This window comes from Xiphophorus maculatus, chromosome 9, assembly GCF_002775205.1.
Source record: "Xiphophorus maculatus strain JP 163 A chromosome 9, X_maculatus-5.0-male, whole genome shotgun sequence".
Taxonomy (NCBI): domain Eukaryota; kingdom Metazoa; phylum Chordata; class Actinopteri; order Cyprinodontiformes; family Poeciliidae; genus Xiphophorus; species Xiphophorus maculatus.
The window spans coordinates 12,222,888-12,244,368 of record NC_036451.1 but is presented as its reverse complement, the minus strand read 5'-3'; the positions used below and the strand labels follow the sequence as shown (position 1 = coordinate 12,244,368).

At 39.4% G+C, this 21,481-nt stretch overlaps 1 protein-coding gene across 6 annotated transcripts in view; it reads left to right on the top strand.

Annotated features, from left to right (window-relative positions):
• Positions 1-13,421, top strand: part of opa1 (OPA1, mitochondrial dynamin like GTPase) — a 31,577-nt gene extending 18,156 nt beyond the window's left edge. For 4 of the 6 annotated variants that reach the window (XM_023339818.1, XM_023339819.1, XM_023339816.1 and 1 more), the window contains 7 exons: positions 97-176; positions 330-470; positions 556-672; positions 767-860; positions 1,282-1,392; positions 11,817-11,877; positions 11,960-13,421. In XM_023339818.1, coding sequence (XP_023195586.1) covers positions 97-176; positions 330-470; positions 556-672; positions 767-860; positions 1,282-1,392; positions 11,817-11,877; positions 11,960-11,972 — 617 coding nt within the window. In that variant the 3' untranslated portion in view covers positions 11,973-13,421. Of the gene's footprint in view, positions 1-96; positions 177-329; positions 471-555; positions 673-766; positions 861-1,281; positions 1,393-11,816; positions 11,891-11,959 lie in introns of all 6 variants that reach the window. The other 2 variants (XM_023339820.1, XM_023339817.1) reach the window with 1 other exon arrangement.
• Positions 13,422-21,481: the final 8,060 nt, after the last annotated feature.

The following is a 21,481-nucleotide window of genomic DNA, read 5'->3' as shown; positions in this document are numbered from 1 at the left end:
GGCAGGTCGGAATGTACCTGCCTTTGACTAAAGAGTCTTTATGACTCAATTTGTTTTCCATGTATCTTTATATTTTATTTGCTATTCCTCTTTAAGATGAATCTGTGATCAAAGACATGGTGGGCCCTGACTGGACAGAGAGGTGGCTAAAGTGGGTGAACCGGACACCAGAACAGGTAAGAACCATGTGTTGTTATAAACAGGTGTGATGCTGGAAAGATGAAAAGTTGCAATAGACCCTATAATGTCCAGATCCAGAGTTTCACAATTACTTTGTCTATTTCTAAACGAGTTTCAGCATCATGATGAAATGATCTCTGGTCTTGCAGCACATTCGTAATGAAACAAAAAATGAGCTGGATCGCTTGCTGAAGCTGCATGATGACCACACTGCTTACCTGGCCAGTGATGAGGTCACCACAGTGAGGAAGAACCTGGAGGGACGGGGCGTAGAAGTGGACCCAGTGCTGGTAAGATCAAAGACAAATGATCTAACCAAGTTTAGGTTTAAATAGCACATTTCTATAACGACTGGAATACTTCCTACCTGTTCAGATCAAAGACACGTGGCATCAGCTTTATCGCAGACACTTCTTGCAGAAAGCACTGACTCACTGCAGCCTCTGCAAGAGAGGTTTCTACTACTACCAGAGACACTTTGTTGACTCTGAGGTCAGTAGGGACAGTGAATGATAATGTACCTACCTTTGTTTTTCATGCTAACACCTTTAATACATCCATGTGTTTTTATATGTTTTCATCTTAGCTGGAGTGCAATGATGTGGTGTTGTTTTGGAGGATCCAAAGGATGTTGGTCATCACCGCTAACACACTCCGGCAGCAGCTTACCAATACTGAGGGTGAGGATGGTTTATAACCGAGAGTGTCTCTAAAATATCACTCATCAGAAAAGGTTTAAAGTGGAAAAAACCTGGTTGACAGCAATTTATCTATTTGTGTTGGATATTTTCTAGAAACATGTTTTTTTTTTTTGTTTTTTACTATTTTGAAGTTGTAGTTTATTTCTATTGAAGTGCTTTATATTTATCAGAACAAATTTACATTGTACATACATTATAAAAAGGAAAAGTATGCAGCCAGTTCAGACCTGCAGCTTGAAACTCTTTCCTTTAGTAATGATATTGATTTTGGAATCAATATGTTCAAATAAACACCTTCTGTCTTCTTTTTTTTTAATTAATAAAATGTCTTTAAAAAGGAACACCCCTAAAAAGTCTAAATTAGCATTGGTTTTATGTGAGGTGTGTTGGTTGTTTGCAGTGCGGCGGTTGGAGAAAAATGTCAAAGAGGTCTTGGATGACTTTGGAGAAGACTTGGAGAAAAAGACTCAACTCATCACTGGCCGCAGAGTCCAGCTGGCTGAGGATCTCAGTAAGATAAAAACCACACAGTAAACACTTCAGTTAAAATGGAATATTCCTGCTTTCCTTTTTATAATTTTGTTTGCTTTTTTACATTTAAGTTGACTGCTTCTGTAGCATTTAAAGCACGGATACATTTTTTTTAGCTGCTTCCTTGTCCCAACACACCTAAATCAAATAAAAGACTGAGTATCAAACCTCTGCAGATCTTTAACATGCTGAGGATGTAAAAGTAGCAAGATTGACTCTTGAGGACCGGTTTTTGAGACCCCTATAAAAAATGAAGTTCTTTCAGTGGTCAGAAGGGGGCAGTAGTGTTTCAGATAACTACTCCAGACTTAACGTAGTTACAGCTGACAGTGCAGTCAGGTTCAAATAGACAGTTGCTTTTTAAAGAGGGTTTGCTTCAATGTCCTTTCAGGTTCTTGGCTGATCTCTGATATGCCACAATCACCTCAAATTAGGCACATTTTTAAAATATCAAACTAGTGGGTAGAATTAAAACTAAAAATACCTTCCCACGTCTCTGATGAACATGCTTATTACATGTGAAGGTGAGTTTCTGTTTTATAGTTGGAGGCTTTAATTGCTGCATATTATATAGGGTAGTTACTCGTATCTTAACAGTATCACTGATGGTACTTACTGCTTTATATGTGGTTAACTGTTTTCAGAAAACTTGGTTTAAATGTTGACATTTTAATAATTGTGTGTTGAATGAAATTCTCATTGTGTTTCAACTCAAAGTAAATATTAATTGTTTCATTTTGGTTATATCAAAATGGTTACATAAAATTGTATGTCATTATTGAAATGAATATTTTAAATATTAATTGTTTCATTTTGGTTACATCAAAATGGTTACATAAAAATGTATGTTATTATTGAAATGAATATTTTAAAGCCTAATTAAAAATAGAAATGTTAAAATTATTACTTCTTATACAAGAGAAGTTAGGAGTAATGGGTTAAGAAAGCTATTATGTTTTGACAATGTAACTCCTAAAACAGTCGTGGCTTTATTCATTTAGTTTTAAAGATCTATCAAATGACACAAATGCTGTATTTACTCACATTTCATGTCTTTCTCTGGCTGCCATGTTTTCATGTGGAACAGTTGTAGTTCCACAGTAACATGTTTAGCCTTTTTATAACTCAACTCATATGTTTATAAATCAGCTCATAACATATTTCAGAAAATATGGCACAACCAAAATAACACAAGTTGTTCTCCAGCTTCATAAAGTTGTGTGTAAATAATATAGACAGACTCTAGTATTTATATTGTCATTGTTGTTCCTTTGGAGGGAGTTGAGTAGAAAGAGAGAACTAGCACACACAGTCCTGTGTCCGTACCACACTGCGTGTAAAACCCCCTAAACCTGCCTGGCCTTGTAAACCCTAAAAGACAAGCCGATCCCAAACTTTTCCAAACAGGCGTGGCTTTCCCACTTCCCTCGACCAAAGCCTCCCGTGTCTGATAGATGTGGGAATTTGGTTTGATTCTGTCACGGAACCTTATTAGATGGAAACACACCTTAGCACAAACTCTGCACTTGCTTACAGTCCCTCACAACAGCTCTGACATGTAACAACCAAAATTAAGGATTTGAACATCTTTAACTAATTAAGAGCTACCAATTCCTTTTACAAGTGGCCTAATTACTAAAGGAGTCTGTTAGTGTGTCATTTATTCTCGATGTAAATCCAGCTTTTGGCCTCAGGTTTAATTTGAGAACAAGATTTGAGAGAAAATTTAAGCAGTAAGACAACTGAAACCTACCCAGTCATGGCCATCCACCTAAAGCATCAGCAGAGCCGGAAGAGTCCATTGGCAAGACGGCCATTAGCTCTGCACTCCACAAATCTGTTGAATATTAGATTGTGTTTTAAGAAATGCAGTGGCATATTTTTCTTCTGATGGAACAGGGAAACATGTCAGAATTGATAGATGAAGCTATCTACAGGTCTGTCCTGATATAAACCTGTTTGGTACTTCGAAAGACTTCAGACTGGGTTTACCTTCCAGCAGGAAGATCTGAAACATTCATCAGATCTACAACAGAATCATTAAGAGACTCTCCATCTGATCTGACTGACCTTTAGCTGTTTTGGGAAGAACTATTGTAGATGTTAAAGCTGGTAGAGGTTAACCCCAAAAGACATGACTACACAAAGGCACTCCATGACAAAATGTGGTATAAACACTTTATGGCCAGTATATAAATTTTATTTTTGGCAACTGCTTTTTTTAATTATTTAAAATGAAAAGGAAGATAAAATATGAGTTCTTAATTTTACCAAAATACATCTGGTTTAAATTTGCATCACATGGCTTGTCTACTCTCTAATGTCAGTGTTTTATTGTCAGCTGTTAGCAGACATTGGATCTGCTACCAGATTAACCACAGCAGTGGTTTTTTGGTGTTTATTCAGATCTGGGGTTAAGAGCCCTTGACGGGACTTACAACCACACCTTCTGAGATGAGCTCAGCTCTACGGGAAAGGAGACTTTCCCTGTCTGGGAAGCAACTGTTTTCCCGACATTATGAAATCATCTCTCCTCAAAAATGTTGCTTATCTCTCTTTTTTAAAGACAGCAGGTCACTTCGCCTAGAGCTCAAACTATGGCTTCACCCCCACAGGTCAGCAGGTTAAGACAAAGGGTTACTTAATCCAGGTGTCCTTTTTTCTTTTTCTTTTTTTTAAACTCACGCTATCTCCCCACATTCTCCTTCATTATTTCAGCAACTCTTAGATTCTGTTTTGTCTCTTGACAGAAAGAATAGGATATCAGAGAGGATACCTTCACCTGACTTCTCTTTCTGTTATAAAGAAGGAGGGAGCAAAGAAGGAGAAAGACAGAGAGATATGAGACAGAGGGGAAAGGATAAACACACTTAACAAAGGCAGAAATATTCTCCCGGGGGCAGGCTCCTGTTAAGCTCTGTTTGCCTGCTCACAGACAGCCTCAACACCACTCAGGTTACAAATAGAGGTCAGGTGCGTGCGTCACTGAGGGAGTGTGAAGGAGCCTTTTAATGAATGAAGAACAGTGTACGCTGCAGAGAGGTGTGTGTGTGTGACGGTCAGCGTGTGCCAGATGGACTGCATGGCACAGCGCTACCTCTGGAGCAAAGCCCAAGTGTGATGTACAAACCCAGAGCAGAAATCACTGCTGCCTCTTCCTTTGCCCAAATTTGGAAACTGTCCTTTGTGTGTTTGTGTGGTTTCAGTTACTTTTACTGTGCCTGATGTGACAGAGCGCAAAGTATTACTGATAGAAAACATGAGCTGTAGATATTGTCATTTCAACTATTTTGTGTTCATTTTGACCTTTTGCCTCCATTCACTTTGCTTATGAACTTCCTAATATGTTACTTACCAATCACCTAAATTTGACTGTGTGTGAGCAGGAACAACCCATCTTCTTCTCAATTTCTTTATTTTTATTGTTTTCTCTGCTTTATCTTAAATATTGAGCTTGTGATCCTTTCACAGACACAATCACTAGAATAAATAGAGCAGATAAATTAAGACAAAACAACAGGATTTAATAGTATTAACAGAAAAATCTGAAGAAATATACTACATAACTTGGTGGAATAGCTTTCAATAATATATCTAACAGCTATCTGTGACATTTATTACTGGATGAAAGCTGATCAACCAGATATGTTTTCATCTTCTTGCAATCCTTTAAGTTCAGGGTTTCTATACAGACTGGAAAATCTTGTTTTTAATTTTTCCGGCTCTGGAAATGTACCAAAGAAGAACATGGGAAAGCATTTGTATTTTCAGATGAAATACAAATGCTCTTGTCGTAAATTTTTCGGGCATATGAACAACATTCTCTTAATGCTGCTGTACCTCCTCAGATATTTAGAAGCTGGGTATAAATATCTCAATTAATTAAAAAAAATTGATTAGTCATTCTGTCTTACTTGAATCAGCCTTATTGTTAACAGTATTTTCACATTTTAATATATTTGCATATGAATCATTATAAAGTACAATCACTTTAGCAGTTTAAATTAAGGATTTTATGCTTCTTGCATTTTCACATCTCAAAAATTAGTATCACAGTTGAGTTTCTGGCACAACTCACAAGAATTGATTCAGAAGAACACCTGGCCACTGCACAACCTCTCACCATAATCCCTACAATCTTCACTGGAGGCTTGTTGGAACTGATGAATGCAACAATTTGTGGAGAATCATGGATTTGAGCTTACGTGAAGCGGGGTTATCTGAGGGTTAGGGAACAAGAGGTGTCAACAGAGGTTCCTTTAAAAAGAAAATGGAAATAATGTGTGAAGTGCTTGGCTTGTCTGTGCGTGCAGTAACTTTCTCCGTTTGCTGGTGTGGAAGCAGGACACAATAAAGCTGTGGTTGTCTGGGCTTGCTCAGCGGAATGCCCTCTCAGCCTCACGCTCACTTTGTCTCCTTTCATCTCCTCCCCCTGCGCCGCCTCCTTTGAGCAGCTTCCTTCACGGTGATTAGTGAGGGCTCAAGGAGAAGTGCTCCTCTGTTCTGCCCCAGCTTTAGGGGTGACGTACGATCTTAACGTATGATGTGGTTAACATCTTCCTGAGAGCAGGATAGATGGAAGCAGAGAGTGTTAACATTTACTCTGACCTTTTGCCACATGGACCAAAACCGCCAAATTGAAACTCTGTGGGTGCCACCAAAGTGTTTACAGCTAAAAATTGCAAAAATCTTTGCGATTTTTGCAGGTGAGCACTCCAGGCTCATTTATTGAGCCATTTTTTAGTTTCTGCTCTTAAACTGTTGCTTTTCCACATTACCATGTTCTACTCAACCTGGATCAGTCTGAGGTATATCTGAACTAATACACAGTTTTGTCTTTTTCTAACAGAGAAAGAAAATTGTAAAAATTTACCACATTTATATTGTCTTCCACTTTTTAACATGCTTCTATGGTAAATATACTGAATTTACAGAGCACTTTTCCAGACATACTGACCACTCGAAGCACTTTACACCCATCCACACTCACTACTGCGCACACATTTGTACACAGATACACAGATCAAGAGGCAACTTGGGATTAAGTGTCTTGCCCAGGGGCACTTCAACATGTGTCAATGGAAAGCTGGAATCGAACCCACAACCTTCCAATTGCAAGGTGACTACCTACTGGGTAGAGTAGTTCTCAACTAAAAGCATGGAAGAGCTTTTAGTTATATTTGCGTTTGTTAACCACATTCTCCTCATGTTACTTTTGTGATAGACAAAAAAAGTTCTTGAACTTCTTTACCAAATTAAGATTTTCTTCTACATATGACTCTCTGCCCTCCATCATCAGAGTGCTGACTGGCCAGCTGCTGGAATTTACCAAAGTCCTGAGCTGCTTCTCTCTCCATCATTTCCATCATCTGTCTCTTCTCCTTTATTCCCCAGACCCTTGTTTCTTTTTTCTCTCTCCTCACTTCGGCCCCTCCATCCTGACTCTGGTGTCATGATCTAGGAACATCTTTCTCTTGCAGCAATACAGTGTATTATAATAACACATGCACATTAATAGTTAATTATTTCAGAAAAAAGAGACTTGGGTGGACTTGGGGTAGCTTGTGTTTTGTATGACAAACCATTAAAAGGTGACAACTAAGGTGGTGAAATTGGAATAAAACCATCTAAGAAATATTGAAGCCTTCACGTTCCTGTAGAGGGAAACAGGAAGGTCAAGTGTGGGAAAGACAAACGATGAGGAGCAATCAGAAGGGAAACTCATCCAGGTTTCTGTTCACACATTCCCAGCACATGTTCCTTGTTGCATGTCGATGTTTTGCAAAAGTGTGTTTTTTTCACACTCTTGTACAAAGAGGAAAGAGGAGTTCCTCTGAGTAATAAAAGTGGATTATTACCAGGATCATCTGGGACTCAAGAGGGACAACTTCAGAGCCCAGACCTTCTGTAGCGTCGACTTTGAGTCACAGGCTGACCTCTGCGCCTTCAATCACTTTCCAAAAACAGAAAACCGGTCTGTCTGGGTGTCGCCTACACGTTTGGTTTAAGATAATTCCTTAAAACTGGACAGAGTTCAGCTACATCCAAATGACCCTCCGACCATCACCATCTGCAACCCAAACTAAAGTTTTGCCATCTAACACTTTGGAGCTATAAACAATGTTTGTCAATACAACCAGTTAAATCACTTGGTTCTTCTCAAAAAAAAAAAAAATTTCACCATAAATGTTGGTGTTTTCCTTTGGTCCGACCTTTGGCTGACCCCAGGCGCTGACCCATTCAGACTTATGCGTCCCTCTCCCTGGGTCGGACCCGTCACTCCCAGGCATCTGTTTTCTAGATAAGACCCCTGAGTGCTGGGGCTGATTCATTGCTCTGCCACTGACATGGCATTCTGGCTGCTGACAGACTCACTTTCCCTTCATCCACCTCTCCTGTGGCTTAGATTTTATGGCACGATGATTCAGATTTAGTAAAGAATCAAGCAGCATGCTGGGGGAAAAGCTTTTCTGTTTGTTACATTAAAAGATCCTGTTTCAGTGGCGGTTTAGTTTGACCTTGGCAGTGATGGGATATAAAATGTTTCTTCGTGAATCATGACGGGTTTGGACAAGAAATTTCTCCTTGTCCTGCGAACTGCTGCTTTCTTCTCAACAACTTCTTTGTCTTTAATTCTTTGCACATCCTGTGAGGAAGCTTCAGTCAAAAAGGATTAGTTTGCAGACCTCCCTCTCTTTTTTTTTTCTCACATCTTTTTCTTTATTCTGTGTTGGTCATTTGTCCAGCAGGACTGCTTCGTCTAATTACTGTTCAATTAAATGCTCTTTGGCTCAGCGCTCCTTCTGCCAGCGCTCCGGCCGCTGCAGACTTATGGGGCAGTGAATGAGATATCATTTCATGTGGAGATCAGCAGAGGAAAGGCCTTAAAAGAAAGGATTTGGGGAAAGGCTTCTCACTTTTTTTTTTTTCTCCACCCTTTGCAACTCTCTCTCACACACACACACACACACACACACACACACACACACACACACACACACACACACACACACACACACACACACACAACCATCTGAAAGAAAGGGCCTCTGGGATTGAGGGTTGAGGATTATGGGAATATTCATGACCAGATAAAGGGGTGAGCGGCTGAATGACTGTTTTGGGGCTCATCTCTTAAGTAAACAGGAGCCTAAATGGAGACTTAAACCGCTACTCCCTTTTTACACAGTGAGAAACGGACAGCGGTGACTCTGACCACTGATTTTTTATTTTCTGTTTGTTTTGTTTTGTTTTTTTCTTTTTGTTTCATTTCCACATGATGGTGAAAAGAAAGGCCTGTTATGGCCTCTTCTTTATCATGCTTCAGTCTTTTGGTTGCAAACAGATGCTGTTAGGGGGAAGAAATATCAGTCTTTCACAGTTTTTAGTCTTCAGAAAGCACTTCATACTCGGCCGCAACCTCCAGGCTCCTGAGAGCTGCTGGGGGCATCAACCTGTAAGAAACTGCTAACGGTATTTTTATTTAATTAAATAAATGCATTCATGCATAAACAATAAATATAACAGAAGAAGGGAATGACAATTCATAAACAAGATATACAGTATATATCATATTGTGATTACAGTCTAGACTACATGTAGTCTAAGACAAATTGAGATATTTTTCGTAACAAGAATTGTTCTGCAAGATGTTGTGACACAAAGGTAAAATCTGTATACCACGACTCATCATGGTGGTCAGTTGGACTCCAAAAGTGGATCCCCACCTAGACTGAAACAAGTCCTGATGGATTTATCCTTCAGTTAGGTTTGAAATAGGCAAAAGTGAAACTTTGTTCTGTTTCTACCTTTCTCAGTTATAGCGCACAAAACAACAAACAGAAGTCTGAATTTTGTGGCCGTTTTCCTTGAGCTCCCGCCCAGCCACTCATTTTTCAAAGCCAAGCAAGCTAACAATTGGCTGATTGTGATGACCTCTCTGCACATTTTAAGATGAATCAATAGAAAACACTTTTTCAGTTTTTCTGAAACTTTAGGGGCAAAACTAATGTAGTATGACGTTATGTGATAGGACGTTGAGGAAGTCCTTGTGTATGACAGGATTGGATTGGTGATGCACCTCGAGTTTCCTGAAAGATCCTCTTTACAGCCTGTCCAAGCTGTGTTTTTCTCGCTTTTTAACTCAACCTCTAAGCTCACTCTGTGCCCTCCATTGGAAGGATCATTAATGGCCGACCAGTTTTGAGCGTTCTATATTTGAAATCCAAGTCGAGCCATTTTATCAACATCCACATCTAAAGCCAATAACAAACTTTGAAGCCTGAGCCAGGGGATTTCCCATGTTTTCACGATTTGACAGTCGGTACCCTCCTCCCCTCACACCATCCGCCCCCACATCCCCAATGCCTCGCAGCTCTTCTCCCCAGGTCAGGCAGATGTCTGTAATCCTGTTCTTATTGGTCCTGGATTGAGTCATGTTGCCCTGTGGTCGGGGCTCGTCGCCTAATCTGTTTGCTGCGTTGAGCCAGGCCCTGCGGTGGGCTGCCTGTCGCAGTGCCGTACCACAGGTTTAAGTTTCATTCAGCTGCACACCTGCTGGTGTGACTTGTCGGCGTTCCCCCTCCACAGGCCCCTTTAATGCCTCCATAAGGTGTAGTAATCCCCTTCTTACACCCTGCCATTTTGTCTGAGTGTATTATAAGAGTATCAAAGGCTGGGAATTTTTTTCCTGCCACCTGCCAGTCGGGAACATGTTGGAGGGTGAACGGAGGTGGAAGTGGCATGACTGTACAGCACTCCCAGATTTGTAGGACAGCAGTTCACAGCCAATGTTTCTGACTCGGTTTGGACCGGTTCTTGTGTTCTCTCCACCATGTCTCTTGTTCTTACGCCAGTTTTGTAGGAGGCAGGTGGCGGGGTGGCTTTCTCTCTCCAAATATCCATCCATCAAGAAAAAGATACCTTAGTGCGCCTATCAAAGGAGGGCTTCTCAGAAGTCCCCCGAGTATGGTATTCAGTTTCCCTCTAAGGAACATCAGGTTATCACCTCTACACTGACATTATAGATGCTTTGGGCGGTGCTGCTCTCAGTCCAAACATTTTTGATTTATGTTCCTGAAAGTAACTCTTAGTTGTGTATCTTTCAGAACCGACAATAGTCCTCCTGTGAATCTCTTGCTGCTGATTGATCAGGATGGAGCGGTGCTGGTTTGTTCTTCAAAGCCAGTGTTTGAGTTTGTGCTTGGAGGAGATACAGACAGATTAGCGAGGGTGACGGGGAAGCTGGAGAGTCAGCCAGGCCCCGGAGGTGCAGCTGGCATTGAGAGCTACGGTTTAGTTTTTTTTCCTTCCTTCCATCGTTGGCCCACAGACTTCCTTCAGCCACTGTTTAGTCAGTGATTAAGACTGCTTTAGACATCTCGCTCATCTCGCGTGACGCTACATGTTTGGTGAAAGGATTGATCGTATTATGCTCTATGGACAATAGTAGTTATATTAAAAAAGTGAGGTTTTTTTCTCCCCGGTTTCGCCCCCTCCATTCCCCTCTGAGATGATGTTAAGGTGTCGCCTTCCGTCCATTAGCAATGTGCCCAGGAGGTACTTGCCATAAAAAGGAGAGTGTGAGAGCTTTGATGTGGGTTCATAAGTCTTCATCATCAAATGTGTAAAGTAGGTCTGCCTTGAGGTTTGGCTGTCACTGTCAAAGAGAGCTGTTTGGTTTTTTATGTGAAAATATGGGGGATTTTTTTACTTCTTATTTGGAAATAAACGTCAAAGTAAAAAATTCTGGATATAGATATTATATATTAGAAATTACTACACATCCTGGAGTTACTTGTGTTTAATTACTTTTGTGTCTCTTTCATCACCCAAGACTTAACACCCAGAAATAAATATTCCCAATCATCCTGGAAAAGAGGATAAGTTGATATGCATCAAGTCTAATCTTAGTGTTACTAAAAAGAAAATATTTCAGTATTAGAGATCAATATCAGTATCAAAATATATCAGTATCAATATTGGTATATTTCAACAAAATATATCGCTATCAATATCAGTATCAAAGATTGTAAGTCAAATAATTATTAAATATAATATTCTGCACAATTTAATGTTATAATTTATTTTTTTAAAATTTATTGATTAATAAAGAAAAAGTAAAATATACACATATAGGTAAAATGTATTTATTTGTATATACATCCATAATATTCATATTAATGACATTTCTGAATTAATTTTTGATTATGGCAAAAAGTTATTCTTAACTCGACTATAAATTAAAAACTCAGGCAATACATTAAAAACTTTTCAAATCTTTTCTTATGTCTTATTTGTTCAGCAATAATAATAATTTAACAAAATGTTCTTTCTTTATTTTCACGCTGAACTATTTTAGATTTGATTTTGAAATTGAAGCCATTTATTTTCTTCCCTTTGCAGAGAAAGTCCGTGAGATTCAGGAGAAACTTGAAGCTTTCATAGAAGCTCTTCATAAGGAAAAGTAACGAATCCAGGTATTTCTCTCTAGGATGACATTTTCATCCTAACAAGTCAGTTTACTATTTTTTCTTCTATTCCTACAGATTATTGCACTGAACAAAGACAACACATCTGTAAATTTCCGCCATCGCCCCTTTCTGGCACTATCTCCACAGCTCCCTGGTTTCACTATCGGTGACTCTTAGACAGTGATGGAGCGATGGATATGAACACAAATGAAGAACAGTTCCTTTTCTTTTTCCTTTATTTCTAATTCCTCTGGCTGTTTCGACACCAGAGGAGCACAACAACCCAACCATACTGAGATTGAAGGGGAAATGCAAAGCTAAGCAGCACCTGTGCCCCATAGTTGAGAACTGTTGACATGTCCTCTTGCTCTTTTTGATATTTTGGATTTTCTGTCTCATCCAAAAATTATAGCCAGTTATCTTCTAAAATATTGAATAGTTGCATTTAGGATTAACAGCACTTGATTCCACTTTTAAGCTCATTTGAGTGTCCAGCTCTCCATTCACCAACACTCTCCACCATCCTTACTCGTGAGCGTCCGCATCTCATAAAGCTGGATCTATTTTTATTCAGTTTATTCCCTCATTAAGACATCTGTTTCATCCATCCAAGTGCACAACAAACTTCTCAAGCAATTTTATTTTAATTTCATGTCCCAAATGTAGATCTTGCTCTGTTACTGAAACGCTAAATAGAGGAAACAAATTATAAAATGTCTTTTAAAAAATTAAATAGTTGTCATTGAGGTTTTAAAAAGGCCCATTCAACACCTGTGCAGTTAAATTTGATTAGATTTTTAGAGTCTGTCCCACTATAGTTAGTTTTCTGCCTCTGGAGCCAGTTAGAAAAGCTGATCTAATTCTCAGTACTGTTTGATTCAGTGGGCTCATTTACAAATGGACTGGGTTTTCTTCCAGATGTTTTTTGAATTTGCACCAGGTTTCTCATCTTTTGTCAGCCATTTGCAGTGGGTCGAGATGTATGCAATACAGAAGCTGTTGTACTTAAAATTACCTTTGTGTCTGAATGGTTTCTAAGATGGCAAAATGATAGAAAATCTTCCTTACTATAATTTCTTTCGTTCCAGTCACTGTTCAGGACTCACTGTTCCACTCGCTCCCCAGATTCTCATCCTTTTGCACCTTCTTCATTTGAACCTTTAAGAATCTTCGCGTCACCAACATCTTGCTCTCTTCTTTCTGTATTTGCCTGAATGGAGGCGTGAGAATACGTTACCCATATTCCTTCACTCCTTCATTCACTCAGATGTGTATATGGGTATGTGTACATAAATATCCAGACCGTGCTTCCTGCACAGACAAAGTGAGTGGGCAGTCGGGGAGCCGCTATCATGTACAGCACCAGGATCCAGAGTGAGACACCTGCGCAACAGAGAGCTAAGAAGCTGGTCCTAAGACATGTTTTATGTTGTAGAAAGTAATGTGTGCATGGTGTACCCCCTTACAGATGTGCTTTATTTATTTAATTTGTGTTTAAATGAAAATAAAATTGACGTCAATAAATAAATTTCATTTTTTTTATGTTGTCAGTTTGTTCTTTTATTGTTTCTTTAGTAAAGGCTGATTTGTCTCTGCAGTTTGCAAATGTTTGCTGATATTCCAATATCTGCTGGTTAAAACTTGGCAAGAATTTTATTTTTGACATGGCTATAAAACAAATTCCTTAAATTAAAAATAGGTACCTAAAGCAATTAGGTACCTATTTTTGTACCTAATTGCTTTTGCCATAAGCACTGCTGCTCCTTGGTGCCTCATCTGTCAATATTTTCACAAGATCTGAGCAAACAGAAGGATCTTTAACGAGTCATTTCTGTAGAATCTCTAGATAATAATGCGTTGTTTCTGATGCTCTCCTCAGTTTAGCCAACAGGTTTTATGTTAGATTTAGATCAAAGACCTGAAATGAAACGCTGCTGATTTGATAACCATGTTTTGAATCAATATGATGGTCCATTTTCAGTGATGTGACAGATGCCATCAGACTTTATTTTGAAATGTACTGATATTTCTAATAGTTAATCACTGTTCTTTAGACTTAATAGTGGCAATGAAGTGGTTTTGCTCAAATTCATACTTTTTTTCTTTTACATATCAGACCAGTGTTTATCCTGATTTGACAATTAAACATAAAGAGTAGCAAAGGGCTCACATTTATATCTGTGATGGTAGGAAAAAGGCTGTTTACACAGTATGCCTCCCATGCAGCTGGATGTCTTGTAGATAATATCTAATGATTGTTTAGAAGATTTGTTGGCTGAAGCTACCGCTTACTGTAGCTTATGCCAGATATTTTTTATGTCCGCTGTCATCCCTTTCACTGACTGGTGGAGACATGAACTCTGGTCCCAGTTCAGGTTGTTTAAAACTTGTAATTCTTGTTAATTGCAGATATGCTCAATTTTAGGTGAAGAGCCGTGGTGTGTTTTTGTTTTCCCCGTTTTGAAGAGTCTGTGGGAGAAATGGACCTTTGTGTCTTATTCACAACCCCAAGGTAAAAGTGGAGAATTCTGAATATAAAATGAATGCTCTACAAAACATCTCTTATTCTATTTTTTTGTTTGTTTCTTACTTTCTTGTCAGGTCTAAACTGCTATAAAACTGCATACACTGATTTACTTTGTCAAGTATCTGTATTTAATATAGGAAGCAATCTCACAGGTGACAGAGCTTTTGTTGCATCTTAATTTACCATTTTTAAATCTCTTTTTTTTAAATACATTGAGCCCAGTATGAGATGTTGACTGAACTCATTTTATTAACTTTTTCCACTTTAAAAAAAATTACATCACTTGTATGTTTTGTGTATTTCTATGACTTGCGTTTGTCTTTTAAATTTTTCTTGTGCAACAACTGTTTAAAATGTTTTATACAAAAAGAATTTAACTTCTTGTTTATTTTTGTAGGGGAATGTGTATTCATCATTTATGTAAGTAATCTGCTCATACACATACTGATCCAGCTGACTGAGGAACTTTTTTGGTGATGTAATAAATTGTTGATGCAGTAGTAATGAAGTACTTGTTAGTAGAGCTTGTTATGCCTGTTTCTGACCACCGGAGGACAGCAAAATCCATTACAATCCTTGGTATGTGTTAAATATGCATCAACAGGCATATAAGCAAAGCAGTTTGCATTGATTTTTATGACAGTAGCCTAAAAGTGCTTTATCTCGTGCTGCACCATGCAGATGTTCTGTCTGAACTGATACAGGTTTACTCCATTTATGGAACCGGCGACTTCCTGACTAATACAGCTAAGCCTTATTTAGCCACCTAGCTAAATAGATCACAGACATCCCTAGTTGATTAGGTTCTTGGATATACATGATACAAAACAGGTACAGATTTCAAGAGACAAACCTTTGAGACGTGATTCATTTTGTCACATTTCGACTGTCCCAAGAGATGGCAAGTTGTGGGATAGAGGTTGACAGCACATGTACTTTTCTAACATATTAAATCTTGATTTCACAGAAAGGAATTACTGATTAGACAACGAGTAAAATAAATAAAAAAAAATAGACAGAGAATTATCTTTGATGTGTTTGCTCTCAGCCCTGCAGTAGAGGATGCTGCAATGCTGCTGCAGGACTTGGTGAACTGTGTGCTGATTAGCTGAGGCCTCTGCTCCAGATCTGGGTAAAACCCTCCCAGTATGTAAGTCTTCAAGGTGTTATCTGGTCCCAGAGCAGGCTGAAGGCACGCTGCAGCCTGAGGCACGCAGCTGAGGGTCTGGCTGATTAATAAGTCGGGAGTCCAGAGGTCCGATACTCCCGGGCATCATCTCTGCTTTCACAAGAGCCTGGCTGTTACCACAGCTCCACATTACTCAGAGGGGCTTCACTAGCCTCCTCTTCATCACCTGGGGCCTTAACCATAAGTATAGCTGCTTCTTATGAAATTGTTTCATTGTGCGCTTCTATTATATCCCCCTGATTCTCAGAAATGACTTTTTTTAGCCTAATGACTTTTGTAGCAATGATGAAAAGAGCGGGGGGAGAAGTCAACCTCGAGCAAAGGGTCTTTGTGCCATCAGATAGCCACGCTCTGTGTGGAGGAGGCTGGACCTGGATGCACCATAAGCCATTAGCATCTGCAAAGGCCATCACGTTGACTAATAGCCAGCTCACAACAGCACAGTGGCTCAGTTTGTGTTTTCTGTCAATCGCCTTTATTCTGGCTGCACAAAAGCAGCCGAGCTAGACCTGTCAAATGTGCCACAACAGCGGACGCACACAAAGCACCATTTCTAGTCTTTTGGAAGGAAAAGAAAGGCCTTATTTTGTTGTTTCATTTTATTTTATCCCCTCCACCTAATCATACGGACCGAGAATCTTTTGGCATGGGGGAGTGGCGGGTCGGTAGAAGACAAAAACCTTGAATAAGTCTTGGAAAAGAGGCAATAAGTCGCAGGAACGGGCGTTTTCTGGCAAAAGAGGCGGTGTTAGCATTTGTTTGCCTCCTTGTCCGTGTCACCAGATTTGCTGTTCTCCTCTGTTAACATCCTGATGTTTGACATCACAGCAGAGGCAGGAACTGAGGCGGCCAGATAAATGAATGTGGTGGTCATCATCAGATCAGATCTTGTCAAGCACCAAAAACATCCTTTAGTGTCCACCAATAAGTGGTCAAAGATTGGTCAGGACATTTACATTATTTGTCATTAATAACAGAAGGCAGGGATTTTCCCAATAAATGTAAGATGTCAAGCAAATACGGAAAGGAGAGATGAGCTTGTTTTGATACATGTTGAAAACATTACCCACATCATTTCAGTAGACATCATTGAAAATAGAATTTTGATGCTTGGTTTTAGGTCAAAAAAGCTAACTTATATTGTTTGATGGACTTTGGATTTCTCGTTTAATTGCTCTGATATATATCAATCAATCAATCAATCAATATATACAGTTCTGGAAAAAATTGAGAGACCACTGCACTTAACCCCATTGAAAATCTCTTGGTTATTTAACCAAACAGTGATTTCTGAACTCTTCCTGAGTTAAAACATTAGTATTATTGTTCTAAATTAATATTAATTTGTTTTCTTTGCTTTATTTGATGTCTGAAAGCACACTCTTATCTTTTTCGTTATTTTGACCATTTCTCATTTTCTGCAAGTAAATAAAAAAAATTTGCTTGGAATTTCAAAGACATGTTCTCAGTAGTTCATAGAATAAAGTAACAATGTTCATTTTATTCAAACATATACATATAAAAAAGTAAAATTGGAGAAACTGATCATTTTAAGTTACCTCTTAATTTTTTTCCAAATACTTGCAAATGTAACTAAGCATAAGTATAAAGGTCTATGTTACTTGTGTGATTTGGGATGGCTTTATTTTTAAACAATGAATATTTTCTAAAATTTTGATGTGTGTGCATAAGTTATATAATTCCATTTCTGATTTCTACCAAAGACAAAATAAAAATCCGGTAGAATGTAATTTGCATGCATTTTACAGATAGTAACTGAAGCTGGTGCAAAATAAACTGTAAAAGACTAATTTGGCCCTTCAGAGTCACTTATCAGCACTTTTGTCTCCAAGTGCAGATAAATACAGTGCATGTAAATCTAACACTTTGTGTCCCAGGAGACAAAGTTCTCCTGTTGAATCACTTCTGCTGAATGTTATCAGAGACGTGTTAAGGCAACAGGCTTCCTTCTCCGTTTCAGCCGACAAAACGTTGTACTGTCCCCGGGGCCCGCTGCTTTCTGCCCCGCAGAGAATAGCTTCACAATTGGCCTTTGTGCTCATTATGTTGGAGCCATCTTCCCATTGCGCTGTGGGGTCCATTCCAATGCTGAACTGGGCCCGTGGGGATTTTAGCCGAGTCACTGAGGTCAGTGACCTTCCGTGTCCCGCACACACATTCATGCGGAGCCCTGCTCTTACTCCGTGAGAGCTATAAATTATCACAGCAGCTAAAGTTTAGGATCTGAAGGAGGGTAAAGCGTGTGAATCCTGCGGTGGTCCTGTATCTCCATGAGTGTGTTGTGTGTGGCTCGTTCTCACCATTCACGGCTGACATCCATCCATAAAGTGACCTCATCGTCCCGCATCGCTGTATCAGGACGTCGTCTGTGAATCAGGCCATTGTGGAGCCAAACAGACTGCCGAGGGTAAATCCCTGAAGGATGAGCTGTGTTTTTCTACCTCGCTCCTACTCCGCATCGCATCTGGACTAGTAACAGGAGAGGAAAAACTATATATTAAAACTATATATTAAAACAGTGGTTAAAATATGTTTTAACCACTGTTAAATTATCATCTATTTGATTCTATTTTCTGCAGGAACTTTTTTTTTTAAAGAAAATTCAGCAGTAGCCTATGTTGTAAAGTTTTGATTTAGTGAATACTGCATCGACTCCTCTAATAAAAACACTAAGGAATGTTGGAGTGCAGGTTTTAGGGTGCAAAATTGTGAGAGATATTTTTTGGGGGGAGGGTCACAAAGCTACAGAAGGTTTATGATTCATATCATACAAAGCATTCCTGTTACATAAAGTTTGGCACCACTACAAACCTACTCAGACATGGACTGAACGGTTGGGCAAGAGAACCATCAATCAGAAAAGTTGGCAATAAGTGCATGGCTACTTTGGGGGAGCTGCAGAAATCTGTAGCTCATGTGTTTGAACCTGGTGCAATTTATAAATCTGGCCTTTATGTTGGAGTTGAAAGAAAGCTATGATATACTTTATAAACTGAGCTACTCTGACTGAATAGCAATAATTTAATTAATAATGTGACGTGATTCATCTTCAAACTATTGATAACTTTAAAAGTAATAAAAACACAAAAAAAATTTAAATTGAGTTTAGATAATCATAAACCTCTTTGCTTTGTTAATATATTTACTGTTTGAAGAACAACTGTAGTGTGTTTACTGGTGTGATCTGACATCTATAAGTTAAAATTGTTGCCTAAACAGGCAAGAAATCTGAAATTGGGGAGTTACAGACATTAAATAAAATCTCTGTGTGTTTTTCTGAACAAACATTTTCTAAATATATGCAAAACCAGCATGGAAAAAAAAAACGCAGTCGTCTCACAAACTGAATCAAGTGGAGGGAGGGATGTGGAGCTTTTTGCACCAGAAGCAGCTCTGATCCTGTGTGGACTCAGAGAGATTATGTGGTCTCTCATGGCAACCAGTGAGGCCAGCAGGTGAGGTCTGGGCTCAGCTGACTTCAGCCTTTAGGTAAACAGAGAGGAGGGTTGCCAGATCCTGGCTGTGTTGCCGGGCTGAAATTGTATCCGTCCACGCCACTCACGTCAGTCAAGCTGAGCTGCCTCCTCTCATGGCGAAGCGTGGAGAGGGGGCTGCACTTGTTGCCGGATTGGTGGGACTCTGAGGACCCAGCTTTCATCGCCTAAGTGCCACACTGAGGCCAGACGAAAAACAGTCGGGCGACATTACTTGACTGGCCATCAATAGTATCTTAGCAGGCACTAAACCTAAAGTAAACACGCAGCAAGGCCGAGTGTGATTGTTCCAGGCGAGGCTCTGTTATCGATGAAAAGAAGAGCAGAAATGACAACACATTTGGGAAAGTGATAAAGCTTTTGTCTCTTTTCAGGAAGTCCTGATCTTATTTTCTCTCAGCTTATGTTTTTAATTAGATCTGCATATGCAAGCATGCCTGTTTTACATGTGTTGCAGAGTAAAACAGGCTTATGCTACATGAATGGCTCGGTGTGTTTTCCCAGAGCATTTGGACTTCAACCTGCCTGGCGTCAAACCAGATTAAGACAAGAGAATTGCCATGTTACATGGTCACTGCTTTCAGGAATTCTCACACTTCTGTTTGACACACACAAAATGCTCTTAAGGCTGTTTTTTCACATGACCTTTGAAAGAATGAGCTGCAAATCAGATTCGAGAAGAGTTAAGAAGATGTTGAACTCAATGTTTGACAGCACAGAGAGAGAGACATTTCATCAAGCATCTAGTCCTGATTTTCATGAAACACTTTTTATTCCTTCTTTTGGATTTCAGTGCGTTCAGTGTCCTGCAAAAGTACTCCACACTTCATCTCACTGCAACCAGAAACTTCATTTTTTTTCATCCAAATTGCCACAAAGGAAATGTTTTCCGAATTTTCCATTTTTTTCTGAAAACCCAAACCATGCTGTGTTTGATTCAAGCAAAATCAAAGCTGGCTTAAAAAAAATAAGACGCCCTTTGTCAAATGAACATTTGAACATGACATCCAACTTTTTGCACATCAGCAGTTTTTGTGCAGACAAATTTGCAGTTAATTTCCAGTTATAGAAATCATTGACTGGCTAAATAAATAAGTAGATCACACTTGTCAGTTTCTATTTGAAAACAAGGAACGTGTTTTTTCCTTCCACTTACAAACCTATTAAAATATGCTGCGGTTTGTAGTTGTAAAGCGACAAAATGTGATAAAATGACAGGGGTATGAATACTTTTGTAAAGTACTGTATACTCCTAATGTGACACAGTGAGTCTAAAATTGAACTTTCCTGATGAGCTCCCCCTTAAGGTCAAGTCTCAGTGTTTGCTCACCTGCTGGTCAGTCGTGTCTGAGCCGAAAGGCCACAGTTTCTACCCACCGACCTTCTGACCTCCTGCAGCCTCCACACGCCTACTCTCTGGACCGACAAATATTGAACCAGTCAGTCAAGTCTTCTTTGCTGTTTGGCTGTTGCCGGAGAGCAGCTCTAACGCCACTGTGCTTCAGCGGGCTGGGGCAGGTCCCTGATGATGTTCGTGTCAGGGAGTTAAAGCTCGCACTGCATCCATTTGAATAGAAATTCATTTTAAAGCTTGCGGTTAGTGTTTTGTTGCAGCTATCTCAAGTATCCATTCAGTTATTGTATTTAATGTTTTGTAAAACACAAATCCTGTAAAAAGCACATATATCTTTAGCTTTAACTTATTCATGTGTGGGAGGAGTTTGTGGAAGACGCAGTGGCGCATAAAGCAACACATAGGGGCGCTGCACTAGAGGGGGCGCAAAGGCGATGTGAGGAATTTTGTTTTCTAGTCAGCATTTTATGTACTTAACAGCTGTTTGTGTATGAAATGATCAATAACAGGAACAGCACTGCAGAGGCGCCCCTCCCCTCCCATACAGGTATCTTGGGCATGCGTCCCTGAGGCGCGTTGTGTTTTTCTTTTAAATTTGAATTGTAGGAATGCACTCGACAACAAGGAGCTAAAGATGGGGCAGCAGAAAAAAACTCCGGGGCACAAATCAGAAAACGGAAAAGCGGGAGGAATAAAGATGTTGGAGAGACGAAGAAAAGCTTTTCAAAGTGGTTGAAAGACAGCAGGTAAGTAATGTCAGTATTTCAGCAAGAGAGCTGTAAATATTCAGGTTAGCTTAAGCTAGCCTAAAATGACAGGTGGTTGTTGTTGTCTCCGTCCCAGTATTGAACCAATCCGGGACGCGATTTATTCCGTATTGCTATAGATGTCTGATAGACACATCACATCTATCACACACATCTCAACAATAAGTGTAATTAAGAAAACAAAACAAAACACGAAAAATATTAGGGTCAGCTAAATTGTTGTTGCGGGCCCTAAATAGGAGCCT